The 17,522-nt window shown below is 44.2% G+C and overlaps 1 protein-coding gene across 1 annotated transcript in view; it reads right to left on the bottom strand.

Moving 5' to 3' along the window:
- Lrguk (leucine rich repeats and guanylate kinase domain containing) overlaps window positions 1–17,522 on the bottom strand; it is a 69,560-nt gene that overhangs the window by 21,984 nt on the left and 30,054 nt on the right. Inside the window, exons 8-11 of the mRNA XM_051175889.1 lie at window positions 7,575–7,655; window positions 6,570–6,656; window positions 4,933–5,039; window positions 594–713 (exon numbers count right to left, since the gene is read on the bottom strand). Coding sequence (XP_051031846.1) covers window positions 594–713; window positions 4,933–5,039; window positions 6,570–6,656; window positions 7,575–7,655 — 395 coding nt within the window. The remainder of the gene's footprint in view (window positions 1–593; window positions 714–4,932; window positions 5,040–6,569; window positions 6,657–7,574; window positions 7,656–17,522) is intronic.

Below are 17,522 nucleotides of genomic sequence, written 5' to 3'. Positions count from 1 at the left end.
AACACCACTGTGCTCAATTAAGATCAGGATTTTCAGATCTTTCAGAGTGATTTGAGTTGGCATTGCATTAATTTAAACATTTGAAGGATTAAATATAAAACCCTATGTAGATTACAGTTCAATAAATGGCAAAGAAGCTAGGAGAACCTGCATGGGAAAGGTTTGTAGAGGAATGAGTGTGCCCTGCTTGTTTATGTGTTTGGCTGGTCAGCTGGTCACTGAGATATATTTACTACTGCTCTTGGCAAAGACAAATGTTTCTTTTCGCTAACTGATAAGTTCTATAATTTGTACTGTATTATTTAGAATGGCAGGTGAAACAAGATTCCAGATCAGGCAAGAGAAGGTATTCCTACCAATCTAATTGTAGCAATATGGTGGTTGGCATGTCTGAGGACTTATCTACCTAATGTTCACTTTACTTGCCGTTTCTAGCTTTTACATGTAACTTAAATAAATTGTTACATCTGTGTAAGAATTTGCTTAAAGCAGACAGAGCTAACAACATCTGAGAACTTTGTAGAAAGAAACTACTGATGTCCCCCACAAGGCTGAAGACTCTCCAAGACTTACACACCAACAGGCAAACTTACCCGTATCTGAAGTAAGTATTAAACTGTCTGCAGAGGCGGTGGGCGAGTTCGCGTTTGCCACAAGCTGCAGGACCAGTTAAAATCAGCATGGGATAAGGGGCATCCAGACTGGGCAGAGTGCTGCAACAAGATCCAGCAGAGATGCTGCGTGTTAGCCACCCGCTCAAGTTTTCTACATCACAGATATACTTAACAGTGCCTGCTGAATGCAGGCAAGCAGAAGGATGGCTCCGTTCTCCAGAAACAGGGTTATAATATACCAAAGGCAACATCTGGGGCTAGAGACACAAGGGACTAAGGGCACTTATTGCTCTCCTAAGAAGACCCAGGTTGGATTCCCAGCACCCACATCTAGCAGCTCACAGCCAACTATAACTCCAACTCCAGGGGACTCTGATATCCTCTTCTGACCTTCACAGGCACTTACACACACATGATGCACTCATGCACACTCAGGCACACGCACATATACAACAAAAAATAAAACATAACCTCCCATTCAAAGATAAAGGTACAATGCAAATTTCTCTCAATTTACTTTACCAAGTTTTTCTAAAGGGAAAACATGCAAGGACACTTGAGACCCTGGTTGCTAAGGTGTTTCTTCCTCTGGAATTCACCAATGAGCGAAGTGAGTGAGTTCTGAGGTCGGTGCTCAGCATCCCTATCCACTGCCTTAGAGCACAGTGGCCGTTACCATACCAAACGCAAGGCACTGATCTACAAGTTCTCCATGTCCCTTGCAGCATAATTACCACAGAGTGAAGGAGGCTGTTTCTATCATTCCTTGTTTAACACAAGGTAGAGCAAAGCAAGGCAGTTTGACTTGTTCAAAGGAAAGGAAGGGCTGGTATGTGACTCTAGACTGGAAGACTAAAGAATAAAAGTATTGCCTGCCATAGTGGCACAATCCTTTAATCCCAGTCCTCGGGAGACAGAGGCAGGAAACTCTCTCTGTGAGTTCAAGGCTGGCTTGGACAACTTAGCATATCCAGGCCAGCCAGAGTTACATAGAGAGACCCCATGCTTAAAACAAAAATGATTGTAGCCTGGTCTTGACCCCATTTTCTTATCATTCCTCCCTCTCTGCAACTGGATTCCAGGAGTTCAGCTCAATGTTTAGCTGTGGGTGTCTGCTTCTGCTTCCATCAGCTACTAGATGGCTCTAGGATGGGATAAACAGATACAGCTGACCTGAACAAGGGGGAGCTCATGGACCCCAGACTGATAGCTGGGAAACCAGGATAGGACCAACTCAGAACCCCTGACCATGGGTCTCAGAAGGCCCGGGCAGTCTAAGGGACCTCTGATAGTGGAACCAGGATGTATTCCTGGTGCACAAAAGGACTTTGGGAGCACCTCCCCCATGGAGGGATAGTCCCTTAACCTAGAGGCAGGAGGGAGGACCTAGACCCTACTCCAAATGACTTGACAGATTGTGATGATCCCTCCTGGAAGGCATCACCCAACATGTGGAGTGGGGGGGGGGGGTGAGATGGGAGAGGGATGGGAGGGGGAATAGGGAGGGAGAGGGACCTGAGATCGATATGTAAAATCAGCCTAAATACCATTCACATGTGAATGATTAAATTAATGCTGACACCTATGCCCTGGAATATTGCTTACCAATAAAAAAAAAAAGATTCAGCCCCCCCTCCAAGGATGAATTTCCAAGAAGGTAGCCTGCATGAGCTGGGAAGTTGAGAGTCTTAGGGTTATTTACCCTGTGTGAATTCTGTACATCACACTCTTGAAGTGACAATATTTATGAGATGGGGGTGGATCCATGGCTTCCAGGGATGAGAGAAGATGAGGAAGGGAGGGAGGGATAGAGGAGCCACAGATTATCTGGGAGCACCACAGGGAGGCCTGGGATGAAGCATCTTGAGTGTGGTGCTCGGATGGCAGACTCCTGTTGAAACTTGGCAGACCCAGACAGGGCTGAGAACACAGAAGACCCCGAGGGGCTAGAGAATCCTGGTGACTGACACGGACAGCTTCTGGGCCAGTCTCCTGGCTTTGGTACTTGCCTAACCCTTGTCCTGGGTGCCACCATTGTGGACTATGCTAGAAAGGTACACAGTCTGTGTATACCATTTCCTACAGCTGCATGTGAATCCCCAAAAAGAGGGACACTGATTTTCCAACAATGAAATATACAGTTGACAGGCCACATGTCCAAACCACTAGTGCCTTCCTTCAGCTGCCAGGGGCCGCTGTGTCCTATGCAGCCGGAAGGGCAATGGCTGGCCTTCCTGGCAGCCACTGATGGAGAGCTGTGAACCACAATCTACACCTACTGGACCTCTGCCCTTGTTTTTCTGGCAGCCAGATGTGACCAAGAAATACATGTTTATCAAACGCTACTACTGATGTCTTTGACACATGTTCTTACATAAATACATCCTAAAGCATCGAACAAGCAGCGAGCGACATTACAAATCAGGGAAGAGACCTTCTCTTCAGTCAAATGTACTTTTCCTTGATGCACACAACGGAAGGCTAGATCATCTCACCCGGAGGGCTCTCATAGACATGTTAAACCGTCAGTGTCAACATGACTACATTGTATGTAAAAACCGTGTCCGGGGCTGTGAAATAAGACATTCTGCTCTCTTGTGGGAAGCCACAAGCGCGTATATCCAAGAGCTTTACAAGTATTTTTAAAATGCCTGTGGGTATTGATAGATTTCTATGTTATACTTATGGCATAAATGGCCATCTGCTCTGACAGACTGTTTAAAGAGAAATGGAGAAAGGATGGTAAATCTGTCTCGGGAGCTGGAGGTGAGAGACTAGATTCATGTGCATAGCCAGGCAAGGCTGTGTTGATGGCAGGCTCAGCAGAGACTCTCAGGTTTCTCTGAGGTGAGCTTGGCTTCCTTCTAGGTACTCTCCTAAAAAATCTGACCTCATAGAGGGCTCGCTGGCAGGAGTATTTAGCATGAGCTGACAGTTAAGGACTGGCTTACAACGGACGGATGGCATGACGGTTCATTGTGCCTGCCAGCCTGTCTGGGTGAAATTAGCCAGGCACACCACACACCTTTGGGTGCATTTTTTTTGAGGGGTTTTTCCAGACAGATTAACTGGCGGGAATATGACCCATGTGTGTGGCACTGTGTTAGTTACTTTTTGCTGTGATAAAATATCATGACCCAAAGCAACTAATGACAGGGGACGTTTACTTGGGGCTCATTGTTCTAGAGGAAGAGTCATGATGGCAGGGGGAGAGGGGGGCAGCAAGCAGCTGGAGAAGGATGCTCAGAGATTGCATCTTATTCTCAAGACCCTTCCCCAGCAAGGCTGTACCCCTCAACAGTTCCATAACTTTTCCTAAACAGCACCCCCAGCTGAGGACAGGTGTTCAAATCCGTGTGCCCACAGGGGCCATGTCTCATTCAAACCACCACGGCTGCCACCCAGGACTGACTGTCTATAGATATGGAGGAAGGAGGAAGCTAACTGCATTGTCAGCCCCACTTCCTGATGTGCCCGGACGTAAGAAAGTTCCCTCTGCAGCTCTTCTTGGCAATTGTCCCTGCTTCGACTCTGCCTCCCAGTGACGGGGCGTGCCCTCTCAAACCCTAAGTCAAAGCCTGTCCCTCTACTCCTGCGCCACTTTTGATGGACCCCCAAAGCACTTCATCGTCAAAGCAACAAGAAAAGTGATCTGTGTGTTCACAAGGGACACACGTTTTCTGTTGATGGGTTCAAGCTCTGTGTGTTTCTGCCCTCAGAAGAAGAGCATACGTACACCTTTGACTTGAGAATCACTGCCAAGCTGGGATACAAGGGACCCAGTGGACCCAGTCAGACCGCCATTATGTCTGGGAAAGTCAGCAAAGTGAAAGGACACTCGAGAGCATGATGACAGGCCACGGTGGGAGGCTCGGCCCCTCACCCCTGACTATTTCATGTGCACAAGTGTTTTGCCTACATGTGGTCTGTAGTCCAGTCCGTGTACCATGTGTGTGCTTGGTATTCGTGGAAGCCAGAAGAGGGTGTCAGATCCCTTGGGACTGGAGTTACAGACAGTTGTGAGCTGACATGTGGGTCTAGGAATTGAACCCGGGTCCTGTGGAAGAGCAGCCAGTGCTTTAAACCTGTGAATCATCTCTCTAGCCCTGAGAAGACAGCTTCTATAGAGAAAGTGCATCACATGGGAGGGAGGGAGGGAGGGAGGGAAGGAGGGAGGGAGGGAGGGAGGGAGCGAGGGAGTGAGGGAGAGAGAGTGAGAGAGAGAGAGAGAGAGAGAGAGAGAGAGAGACAGAGAACAACAATCCTGTCTCTTTCTTGCTCACTGCAGAGTTCCACCTGTAGGGGCCCTAATAAATACCTGTCAAAGATCCTCTGTGGCTGTGACATGCTGTTGACAACATGGGTCATGTGATCTCGGGCAGCGACCACTTCAGGGGGAGGGTCATACTTATTCACTGCAGTAACCTTTTCCGGAAGTAAAGAGAAAGGAAAAAGGAGACATGTTTGCTTCCCGAAGGAACACAAGGGCTGTCTGTAGTGAATGTCCTAGCTCTGCCACCTAGATTGGCAAGTCACACAACCCCCAGCCTTGCCCTCACTCAGCCTTTCCGTCAACTCTAGCTTTGCTAAAATGCCAATAGTGACAGTGACTGTGAAAAGCAGAGTACAGCCTTTGGTCCTCTTTTTCTTTATATTCCCTGGTTTGGGAGGAGCGAAAGAAAAAAGTCTGAAGTACTCCGTGAATGTTAATACAATAAACAATCAAACTGCTAGAATGAGAAGACGGAATGCAGTGTACTGCTCAAGATGCCACGGAGTGGACAGCAGAGAACTGTTTTCTGACATCTCCTTGCCCAGGACTGTCCTCACTCTCTCCCAGACCTGTTCCTCCTTACCCTGGCTTTCTCCAGCCACGGACACAGGCTCTTCCCTTTGTGTAGAGGCCTCTCTTCACGGACCTCCTAAATAACATTATCCCTTTATTTACTGGTGACTTCCATTTTAATTCTACTTGTAAAATGTGAAAAGGGGCCCATACCCTGTGGCTGGGAGTGTGGAACTAAGGATGGGGAAGAAGCATCTGGAACTATTTTTGGTGCGGGCTGCAGAAAGGCATTTATGGGGTAGAATGTGTGTGCCTACCTCTCTATACCTTGTTTTCATTCCCATCTCAAATTGGATCTGGTATAAGAAGCTTGTCATTAGCAGCTATGCCTGCCACAGCTGTGGGAGGGATGGAGGGAGGGAGGGGGGAGGGAGAGAGGGAGGGGAGAGGGAGGGAGGGAGAGAGGGAGGGGGAGGGATGGAGGGAGGGATGGAGGGAGGGATGGGGGAGGGGGGAGGAAGGAAGGGAGGGATGGAGGGAGGAAGAGGGAGGGATGGAGGGAGGGATGGGGGAGGGGGGAGGGAGGAAGGGAGGGATGGAGGGAGGAATGGAGGGAGGGAGGGTGGAAGGAAGGGAGGGATGGAGGAATGGAGGGATGGAGGGAGGGAGGGAGGTGCTGGCCAGTCAAGAACTGTTCGGATTAGCGGGACCATTGCGGGACCATTGTAAAGAGCCAAAGTAAAGAAGCTACACTATCAGAGTAGTGACTTGAACACCTTTAGATTACATCAAATGACACGCTCCATTTCATTGTTCATTTTCAAAATAACATAGATGGAATTTCGGACTCTGCGATCAGGTGGGGAAGCTATGCATACTGCTATCAGCCACGCCGGCCGGGCATGGACAGCAGCAGTGGAGTGGGCACCAGTGCTCCTCACTGCCAGACTTCCCATTGTACCCTGGGAACTCCTGTCTCTGCACATGTTGGGAGCCAGCCTAACAGGGGCCTCAGCTGACAAATCCTAGCACCAGGAAGTGGCTCCTGAATAAAGAATGGATTTGCATACTGCGCTTCCCCGGGACTGGTCACACTAGTCCTGCTGCAAGCAACATGCCTTTTGTGAGCACATTAACCAGAAAAGACATGAAGCAGCATGATTACATACCTTTTCTTCCACTTTAATCTTCTGCTGATCTAATTCTGTCAGGCGCAGCAGCATAAATATTACAAAGAACCAGTAGTCGGATTTGTTCTATTAAAAACAAGAGGACTATTCAGTGGCTTTTCCTCTTCCCCGGGTCAGCAAACACCAGCCCCTTTTCGGGGACTTTCTATTCTGTCTGGGCCTTTCAAAACCTGCTGCCATGACCCTGGTCCCCCTACACACACACACACACACACACACACACACACACACACACACACACAGCGATCTGCATTTTCATGCTCACCAGCCCCCTTAAATTAACAACCAAGGTGCAGAATGTGTCCTAAAATTTATAAAGCTCTTCAAATGTTCAATCTCCCTAATCTCCCCATGAGATAAGCAGGGTGGCAGGATTATCCTCTGGGGCAGATGCTGAGCCTTGAAGAGGGGGGCATCTCATCTACGACACCAAACTTTCCTCTTCTAATGCCAGAGTTTCATTACTGAAAGTAATGACATTTGACTATTTCTTATTAATTCATCGCGGGCTTATTATTTATTGTGTTCTTTCGTATCACTTGGGATCATTCATTATGAACTTGCCTTACAATAATAAAATGTTACTGGCTTATGAACAAATTCCTCTTTACTCCCTGCCAGCTGTTGGGGTTGCCTGGCTTTAGAGTGGTAACTGAGGGGCTTGTTTGTTTGTTTGTTTGTTTGTTGGTGTAAGATGCTTCTTAAAGGACCAGGTAAGAGACTTTCAAGTGCAGGCTTTCCTGGACCTGGGGCAGTTGACAGTGTGTTGACCATGAAAGACAATCAGGCTCCTATCCTCTCCAAAAGCAAGCTGTTTGGAATGTTAGTTCATGTAGCTGTTCCAATTATTTTCAGAGAGGTGGGGGTGGAGGAGCTGCATTCACATCCCTGATGCCCCTTATCAAGAGCACAGGCTGGACAAGAATTCCAAGACTGGTCCCTGCTCCTTTCCCCATCCCACTTCTGACAAAAATAAACTCTCACCTGGATTGGATTCTTTAGCAGATTGAGGACTCGAAGGATAGGAAGATTTTCAATGTATTCTATTTCACTCAGCTCCTCAATCTATTTGATCAAAAATAAATTTATTATCAACAGACAGCTGGCAAAGACAATAGGGAACGCAATATAATAGGAGCCAATATGATTGGCTCCTTTAAATCTAATTTATTTCAAACGTGTCCGGTTGAGCATCCAGCTTTTTGATGAGAATGCTCCAAAGCCATTGCAGAGCACAGGAAATTACTGCACAACTTCAGTAGGTGTGAGCACGCAGGGCCCCATTTTCTCCCATCCCCGTGGGCTGGAGAACAGTAATCTCCCTCTCCATATCGATTTTAAGTAGGACTAAAATAGCATGGGAAGTAAGAGAAACTGAACAGCTGCCTCATTGCAGCCCTCCAAGCTCTGACTTCACTCCTGAGCCAGTTCCTTCTCTCTGCCATGTCTGTGACTGGCTAAACCTTCTTACTGTGGGAGATATGCAACTCTATGCCTTTCCCATAAGAATTACTTTACAGCAGAAATGATACGATTTGTGTGTTTGTTTTGAGCCAGGGTCTCTCTATGTAACCCTAGCTGGCCTTGAACCTGCGTTATACAGTGATATATCATTTATGATTTACTAAAGCTTGCCTGAAGATTCAGAAAGCAAAGTCAGCCACAAGCCATAGAAGCCAGGCACACACCTTTAATCCCAGCATCCAGAAGCTAGGAGGTGGTGCTCAGGATTAAGAGGTAGATGGATCTCTGTGAGTCCAAGGCCACCCAGATCTACACAAGCTTGATCCAGTCCTAAAGGGAAACAGCTTGCACAAAGATGATCTCAGCACCTGGGATCCCATGCTTTTAATCGCAGCAAGGTCTTAGTATAAGGCATTCATTCTCCAGCCACACTGAGGATAGGAGCATTTATTCTCCAGCCACATTGAGAACAGGAGCACCCCAGCCCTGTTAGAGGTAAGAGCTCCCTGGTAGCTTGGCTGCTTTGCTTTCCTGATCTTCAGTTTGAACCCCAGTATCTGTCTCTGGTCATTTATTTTTCATGCAACACCATTATATAGACCAGCTTGGCCTTGAACTCACAGAGATCCTCCTGGCTCTGCCTCCCAAGAGCTAGAATTAAAGGTGTTCACTACCCCACCCCTGGCTGTATGATCTATTTGTGATGAATGTCCACCTGCTGACTAAGAACTTCGATGCCTAGGTTCTAGTTTACAATTGAAAAAAAAAAAAAAAAAAAAAAAAAGGAACTGATTCTCCAGGTGGAGGTGTGGCTTTATTTAGCCAGGGGTACAGCCTGGGTTAAGGCAGTCTTCCATGTCTACGGCAATAATGACAAGTATAGGCTTACTTAAAATTTCTATAATAAACAATTACAATCTTATTGCAGGTACAGATAGTGGATATTGTAATAAATTAGTATTTCTCACAACATTCTGAATGTTTCATTAAAACATTCTTACCAACAGGTTCACAGATAATTTCTGAGTTATCCAAACACAAGTGACACCAAAATGCAAATAAACCCAAAACTAAGTCGGGGGTGGTAAGACACACATATCACGTTCATAGGATGCCATTTCTAATAATGTTAATCAGAAAGGCCAACTCCAAAGTTGCAACATACAGTGCCTCTCCCCAAATTAATCTACCTAGAGAAGTGGCAAGCTATTGTATTAGCTTTATCCAAAAGTAAGATAATGAAATTATCCTTTAGACTGACAGGTGAACCATTTATAATAAAAATAAATCAGTTGCTGTTACACTGACTTTTTTCGGGAAGGTAAACTTGGTTTGTATTTTTCCATCAGCAGTTTTGAGCAATGGGCTTGATGTCTGTGTAGCACACAGCTCTTGCTCCTGCACTTAACACAAACATTAAGAGGGAGCTGGTTCCTGCAGCTGTCACGTCTCACGGACAAGGCCTGGCCGTATGTACCCTGCAGTCACTGCTGCTGAGTGTGGAAAGCACACCTCGTTCCGTGAGTTACATGTACCCAGCCATCCCACTCCAGCGGACTTATGTTACAGAGATCATCACACGGGCAAAAATTACATATGAGACTATTCAGCCTAACTCTAACAGTAAAGACATTTCTAATTTCCTAAGAATCTTATCCATCAGTATGTGATTACATCTCTTATAACATTGTCCTAGAGTGGGAACACTATGTACTCATTTTAGAAAATAGTTAATATGTGTGGTAATTGACACAGAAAGGTCTTGATGCGTCCCAAATGCCAGGACTAGAATAATCATGTACTATAGATGGGTTACGGACAAGGTGTCATGGTCAAGACATCTTTGAACCAAACACAGAGGACGTACCATTCTTCCCAACCCTTCCAAGGGTAGGGTGAGGGCAGAAATAGGAGACCAGCATGGGACAGGGTTCCTGTCAAACAAGTAGCACGCAGTTCTGCTGGCTGTTTGGAACGCGTGCCCCTCCTCACAGACTCACGTCACAGCGGAAGTCACACTCACAGTCCCCCCCACTCCCCCACCCCCCGGCCAGGGCCACAGACCCAAGACTGTATAACAGCAGCCTTCTATCGCAAGTGTAGGAATCACAGTGCCCCAAATCACCGAAAGTCGAAAACTTCAGCCCACTAACGTACTTGGACCCTGGTAGCCACCCTCTAACCCTGAGAAGTCTTGCTATTTTTTTTTTTCTGTTTTTGCCATTTGTTTCTCAGCCATGTTCTTGAAGCATCACTGTGTAGGCCTTTAAAAAGTGATAATGTGTAGTGAGAGGGAGAGAGAGAGAGAGAGAAAAGAGAGAGAGAGAGTAGGGAGAGAGAGGGGGGAGAGAGAGCGGCAGGCATGTGCTCTGTCCTTAGGAAACTATAGATACAATGGTTTAAAGTGTTTTCCACTGCTTCGTACATAAGAATTTGCACAGGAAAGCAACATTTTCAAACTGGGGGATGGAGAAACTAAAGGATGATGATAACAATAAATGTATTACTGAAATAAAAATCAACAGGTGAAATAATAAGGCATAAAATAAGGCATAAAAATTCAGCAAAAAAACATTATGGGGGACTTTTTAGCATGGGAAATATGAATTTAAATCTTTCTAAACTATTAATTAAGAGTTGAAGGCACTGATCTTCCCCCTCCCCGCCTCCAATTTACCCAGGGGATCTTCCTAGGGTGATCTGTGTCTCTCTTAGAGTCCTCTTTGTTACCTCGCTTCTCTGGAGCTGTGGCTTGTAATCTGGTTATCCTTTGCGTTACATCTAATATCCACTTATGAGCAAATACATACCATGTTTATCTGTTTATCTTCCTGAGTCAGCATTACCTCACTCAGGTTGGTTCTTTCTAGTTCCTTCCATTTGCCTACAAATTTCATGATGTCATTGTTTCCCACACTGAGTAATACTCCATTTTGTAAATGTACCACATTTTCTTTATCCATTCTTCAGTGGAGAGGCATCTAGTTGAGCAAATGTCCTTGTGGTATATGCTCAAGAGTGCTATCACTGGGTCTTGAGGTAGATTCCCAATTTTCTGAGAAACAGCCAAACTCATTTCCAAAGTGGCTGTATAAGTCTGCACTCCCACCAGCAGTGGAGGAGTATGGGGAGGGGGGATGAGAACAAGAGGGAACAGGATGTGTGGGGGGCGGAATAGAAGAGCAACGGAAGAGATATCTCCATAGAGAGAGCCACTATGGGCTTAAGGAGAAACCTGGTGCTGGGCTAATTCCTAAGAATCCACAAAACCTCCTAGAAATAGTAGAGAGGATGCCCGAACTGGTGTACCCCAAGTATCATCACAGAGCCTTCATCCAGTAATTGATGGAACCAGATGCAAAGATCCACAACCAAGTACCAGGCTGAACTCCAGGAATCCAGTCAGAAAGGGAGGAGAGATTACATGAACAAGAGAGATCAAGATCATGATGGAAAAGTCTACAGACAGCTGAACCAAGCTCGTAAAAACTCATGAACTCTAGACTGACCGCTATGGAGACTCCAGGGGACTGAACTAGGCCCTCTATATTATAGTGGGAGACAGTTGTGAAGTTTGGACTACCTGAGGGGTCCTGGATCTATCCCTGGTGTATGATCTAGTTTGTTGGAGCTCATTCCGTATGGTGGAATGCCATGCTCGACCTTAATGCATGGGAGAGGGGCTTGGCCTGCCCCAACTTAATGTGCCAGATTCTGTTGACTCCTCATGGGAGCCCTTACCGTGAGGAGTGGTCAGGGGTGAGGGGTGGCCTGGGAGGAGTCAAGAAAGGATGGAAGGAGGGGTGGAAGGGAGAACTATGGTTGGAATATAAAATGAAATTCAAAAAAATAAATTATATTAAAAAAACAGTTGAAGGTATCTAAGTGTGCTGACACATGACTTTAATCCCAGCTCTTAGAAGGCGGAGGCAGCCAGACCTCTGTGATTTCAAGGCCAGCTTGATCTATATGGTGAGTTTCAGGCCAGCTAGTGCTGTCTAGTGAGAAGCTATCTCAAAACAGAAACAACAGTGAAGGAGCTGGAGAGAGAGACGTGATTAAGAACACTGGCTGCTCTTCCGGGAGACCCGGATTCAATTCCAGCAGCCACATGGCAGCTCACGTGTGTATCTCCAGTCCCAGGGCATCTGACTCCCTCTTCTGGTCTCAGTGACACTGCATGCATATGGTACACATACATATGTGGGGGCAAAACATCCATGCACATAAAAAAAAAAAAATGCCCAAAAAAGATGAGAGTGAGTTATGAAAGTCACCCACTCTTATAAGTTTTTTTTTTCTTTTTCTTTTTTTTTTATGGTGAAGAAGGAAAAAAAAAGAGTTGAAAATAGTAAAAAGATACAGGGGAAAATAGTTTATGATAAGCATCTACCAGATCCAGAATGGGGAAAGATTTTGCAAAAAGATAAAAACAATAGAAGAATATTCTACAGAAAATGTCAACATAATCTATACATTATTTTAAATATGTAGCTAAAATACCTTACATACAATAAGAAGCAAATTACAACTGTCATAAAAAATGATGGCTAATAGGAGCAGTGATAATTTTTAAAAAGGAAATAAAATTCAACAAAAGTGTTTAACCACATTAATAGTCAAAGAAATGTATAAAGAACAATATACAAAAACTAGTTTTCATTTCCAGGTTGGCAATTTTTAAATGATTGTATTGACAAATGAGTAGCCAGATAGGCCTATAATAACTTATCCTAACTTTATAACTGCAGTGGGAGGAATAAGCATGAATGTTCAAAAAAGAAATCAACAAGCTTTATGACATCCATTCCCAGTAATGACATTTCCAAAGATCCATCATAAGGAAATAATAAAAAATGCATGTAACGATAGATTTATGTGTGAGGATATATACTTCAACATTATTTTAATAGCAAGTTGTAAACACAACAAATTTCAATAAGTAAATAATTCAATAAATCCTGACATATCCATTAATAGATTATCTTATGCTATTAAATCAGATTTTTAAAATATTGGAACTATTTGTTTTCTATATGGGAATTCAATGTCTATTGCACACTCCCCCCTCACACACAAGTCCTAGTTAGATTAAAGATTAAATAATGAAAAAAATCCATAACTTAAAATAAAAAATCATGAGAATATTTTTTAAATTAAGATAAGGAAAATGCATTTAAACATAAAAATCAGAAATGACAAGAGATCAGAGTTAGAAATAACTCTCAGACTCCCCTGTGAAAAGGTCAATTGACTCTCAAAGGAGTTGTGACCCACAAGTTGAGAACAACTGTCCTAGAGGGAAGGAAAATAACTCTTCAAGATATGAAGTCTAAAACTGACATGCTATAATCTTGGGTCTAGGGAGAGTTTTTTTGTTTTTGTTTTTGGTCAGGACCGATAGCTCCCCAGTAGATGCACAGAGACTTGACATTAAATATAAATGCTTGGCTGATAGTTTGGGCTTGTCTTCAGCCAGCTCTTACAATTAGATGAATCCATTTCTATTAATCTATGTGCTGCCCCAAGCTTGTTTATACCACCTCCCATGTGGCTTCTTCCATGGCTGACTCCTGAATCCTCAGACTTCTTCCTCCCAGAATTCTCTCTGCCCCCCCAATCCTACCTATCGGCCAATCAGCTTTTTATTAACATTTTCCCAGTGTACAGAAGGATTACTCCACAGCACTTGGGCAGCAATACATACTAATGATGAAAAGCAGTGTGGAGGAGAGGCTAGCTGTCTGGAGCCCCTCAAGGAGACAGAAAGAAAACGATGACATTTTTGCCCTCTAAATCACTATCCAGAGAGCACAAGGCCCCATGCTCACCCCTAAGCCCACTGGTCTCTGCCCTAAGTTATGTGAACTGACCATACCAGGTCTTCTTTCCTCCACTGCTGGCCTAATGTCCTCAGTCAAGTCAAGGCCGTGACGTCAGCAGGCTCACTCCAGCTCTACTGAGTAGGTTAACAAGAAGCAGGCCATTATGGAGTAGGCATTAAGTAAAGGCCATGACTAAAGGGGAAGTCATATTAGTCTTGACGTGAAAGCTCAAAAAGGACTGAAGAAGCAGCTTAAGCACCTAAGGCTACAAGTGAATACCCTTAACATCTGCACAAAACCATGGACAGTTCCCATGTCCATATCTTTGGGTCTGGATAGCGGCTCAGGCTACCTAGCCTTGGCTGGCACTTTGGGATGTAGAGACCACAGCCTCCAATGGTGCCTCCTTCTTGCTTGTATCCAATGGCAGGAGTAGAATGGAGACTGAGTATAACCACGATGAGATCACTCCAACATCTCCAATAACCCAGCCCTGCCTATCTCTGATTCAGGGTCGGTCCCTGCATAACACAGGAGCCGCCAAGATCGTGTACCCAATGTTCTGCTTTTCAAGTTTAATAAATATAATTCCATAGAGAGATCAAGTTCACTTGGCATCAACTCTCACAACAGACAAAAGTATGAACCAGGATCCAAGAAGGTTAGGGTGATGTCATTCCATTGCTTGAGACATTAACAGGAGTGTATTGCCATTAGTGGAAGTCATATTTTTGTGATATGTTCCTTGATATTTAAGTTGTCCCATTATGGGTTTGTAAACTTGTTCTGTGTGTGCATGTGTACATGTGTACACGGATGTGTGTGTGTGTTTACTCATTGTTTGCTTCAGGAGACTGTCACTTACTTAATGATAATAAGTGATTTTTGAAGGACTGTCTAAAAAAAATTAAGAGTGTATTTCTGAACAACGAAAGCAAGAAACCCTTCACTATGGAACACACCCCATCTAGAGCATTGCAAAAACAATGCTTAGCTGTTGCCACCTCCATCCACATCAAGGGAGAATGTCCAGAGTGCTGTGGTTACCTAGAACTGAAGTTCTTCCCTTACGCCTGCTGTTTTATGAGTATCAGAGTGTTACTCCTTACAAAAGTGCACAAGAAAGACTGATAATAAATTCTAAGGCATAAACCCAGCATGGTGGCACACACCTTTAATCCCAGCAGCAGGTGGATCTATGAGTTTGAGGCAAGCTTAGTCTACAAAGCAAGTTCCAGAACAGCCAGGGATACACAGAAAAACTGTCTCGAAAAACAGCCACTTCCCGATACACACACAAAAACTCGGAGGTATAGCATCAAGATTCAGAAGTAGCCTAGCATTCCCTGAGTTACCCCGGACAAACATCCCACTGCTGGCAGGGAGGGTGGAGACTGTAGTAGAGTTAAAAGTTGGGGTCAATTTTAAGTGATATTTAAGTGTGATTTAGAATGTCACAGGGATTGTGAAATAGAAGATGGCAGAGACCCTCCCACCCCCTAATCAGCAGACAGTAAACATTGGCAAAGGGCAGGCATGGACAAGCATATACACAGAAGTAACACTGATTAAATTGCTACCAAGAAAACAGTATTTCTAACATCAAATTTAATCACAGATGAAGCAGCAAACCTAGGTGCTCCCTTTACAAACATATTTTTCATCCCTGAATCAAAAAATTCTTAACTATTCTAAAGAAATCCCTTAGGGCCTTTAGATGGTTCATATAGCATTTCAAAGGCCTGTAGGTTGCTTCCAACATGCCCAGTAGGGAACTAGGAAATTGTACTTCTGCCAAAAACTGATTTGCCAAAGGAGTCCCCTGTAGGGCATGCGGCCACTTTTTACAAAACAGTCTCTAACACTTGAAAATTATGAATGCCTTTCTTCATTTGAACATACCTCTTTCTCTTCACCTTCTTCCAATGCAGTTTGGAAAGTGACTTGAAAAGCTAGGGAGTGGTACACTATGCGGAAGATGATTCTAGACTGTCATTCTGACTAAATGAAGTGAGATGTTTTCCCAACTACAACATAAACACCCAAAAGGCCATTGTAAAACAATAGGTGGCAAAACAACTCAATAATAACTTCACATGTAGGTTATGTGCTAAAAATGCGTTTCAGAGATACCTCGTTAAATAATATGTATTATTAGAGTTAACATTTTCTGTTTCTCCTTTTTCCTTTTATTAGTGCTAGTAACTTTGCATTACACCCATGGCACAGCCAGGCCTCATGTTCTTAGGTATTACCCCCACCCAAGGTTCTCATCTAGTACAACTTGTTATCCATATTGCTATTACTTCTTCTTTTAAATGATTTGATGTACTGAGTTGGCATTTAATGGGCATATTCTACCTTTCATCATCCCCCATTTAAATATGAGAACCATTTTAAGCACAAAGTATTACTTAAGTCAGTCTTCAATGGCAAGTTCATAACAAGGACATGAAAGCCATTTGGAACAGAGAGTGTACTGTCTTCCTGTGACACAAGATACATGGACCAAGGTCATCTAGTAGAATCCATTACCTGGTGTGAAGTCACTAGCAACTCAGCAAACAGACCAAGTGAGGTGAAAACCGACACCTTGCCTAAGGTTAAGACTGTGCTTAGTCACAGATCATAATGCCTGACTTGTGTCCATTTGCTTACAGCCTAATGAATGATATAAACGTCCAGGAAAGTTCCTTGGAATATAACTCAGCCAGGGTTTGTGGGCACCATATGAGAGGCCCCAGTACTGTGTAAGGAAGGAAGGATGAAAAGGAGCAGGGAGTAGAGAAAGAAAAAAGAAGGAAGGGAGGGAGAAAAGTGAGGGAGGTAAGGAGAGAGGAGGGAGGGAGGATGGAAGGAAGAAAGGAAGAAAGGGAGGAAGGGAGGAAGAAAGGGGGGAAGAAGGATTAAGTAAATTAATTTGGGAGGGTTCAAAATATAGCTCAGTGGTAGAGCATCCCAAAGGTTCTGGGTTCAGTGTCAAGAACCAGAGACGGGGATGGGGGGGGTGAGGTGGGGGAGTGGGGGGTGGACAGAGAGACAGACACACAGAGAATGAATATGAATATCATTTCGAAAGTAAAACATACATTAAGCCAGTCATGCAAACAAATTCATTCCCCGACCTACTGAAGAGACGCTGTTGTTACCAGCAGGATGTAAAGAATCACTTCCATGTCTCTTTATTTTGCTTAATTTTTATGGGTAAGCCTTTCCTGTGGCATTTACATTTATTAAATTACAGATGCAACTGTATATATTTACATTTAACATATACACCATTATATATATATATATATATTAGAAAAGCTAAATATAGTTAATAATGTATTATTTCCTAAAGATTATCATCTTTGTGGTAAGAACATTAAAAACTCATTCTCAGCATTTTTCAAGACCACAGTTGCTAACTAGTGGTGGCTTGTGGCTATAAATTCTAGCACTTTGGAGGTAGAGACAGGAGGACCCTTGGCTACACAGCAAGTTCAAGGCCAACTTAGACTACCCGAGACCCTGTCTTAACATCCACCCCTCCCCCAAAAAGAAATCCCTACTGTATTGTTAACTCCAGTTAGTGGTACTAAATAGATCTTTGAATGCATCCCTCTGCCTAGCCTCTAACTGAAACGCTGAACCCTTCCCA

Source organism: Phodopus roborovskii, unplaced genomic scaffold, assembly GCF_943737965.1.
Source record: "Phodopus roborovskii unplaced genomic scaffold, PHOROB, whole genome shotgun sequence".
NCBI lineage: Eukaryota > Metazoa > Chordata > Mammalia > Rodentia > Cricetidae > Phodopus > Phodopus roborovskii.
This window is presented reverse-complemented; position numbering and strand designations above follow the sequence as displayed.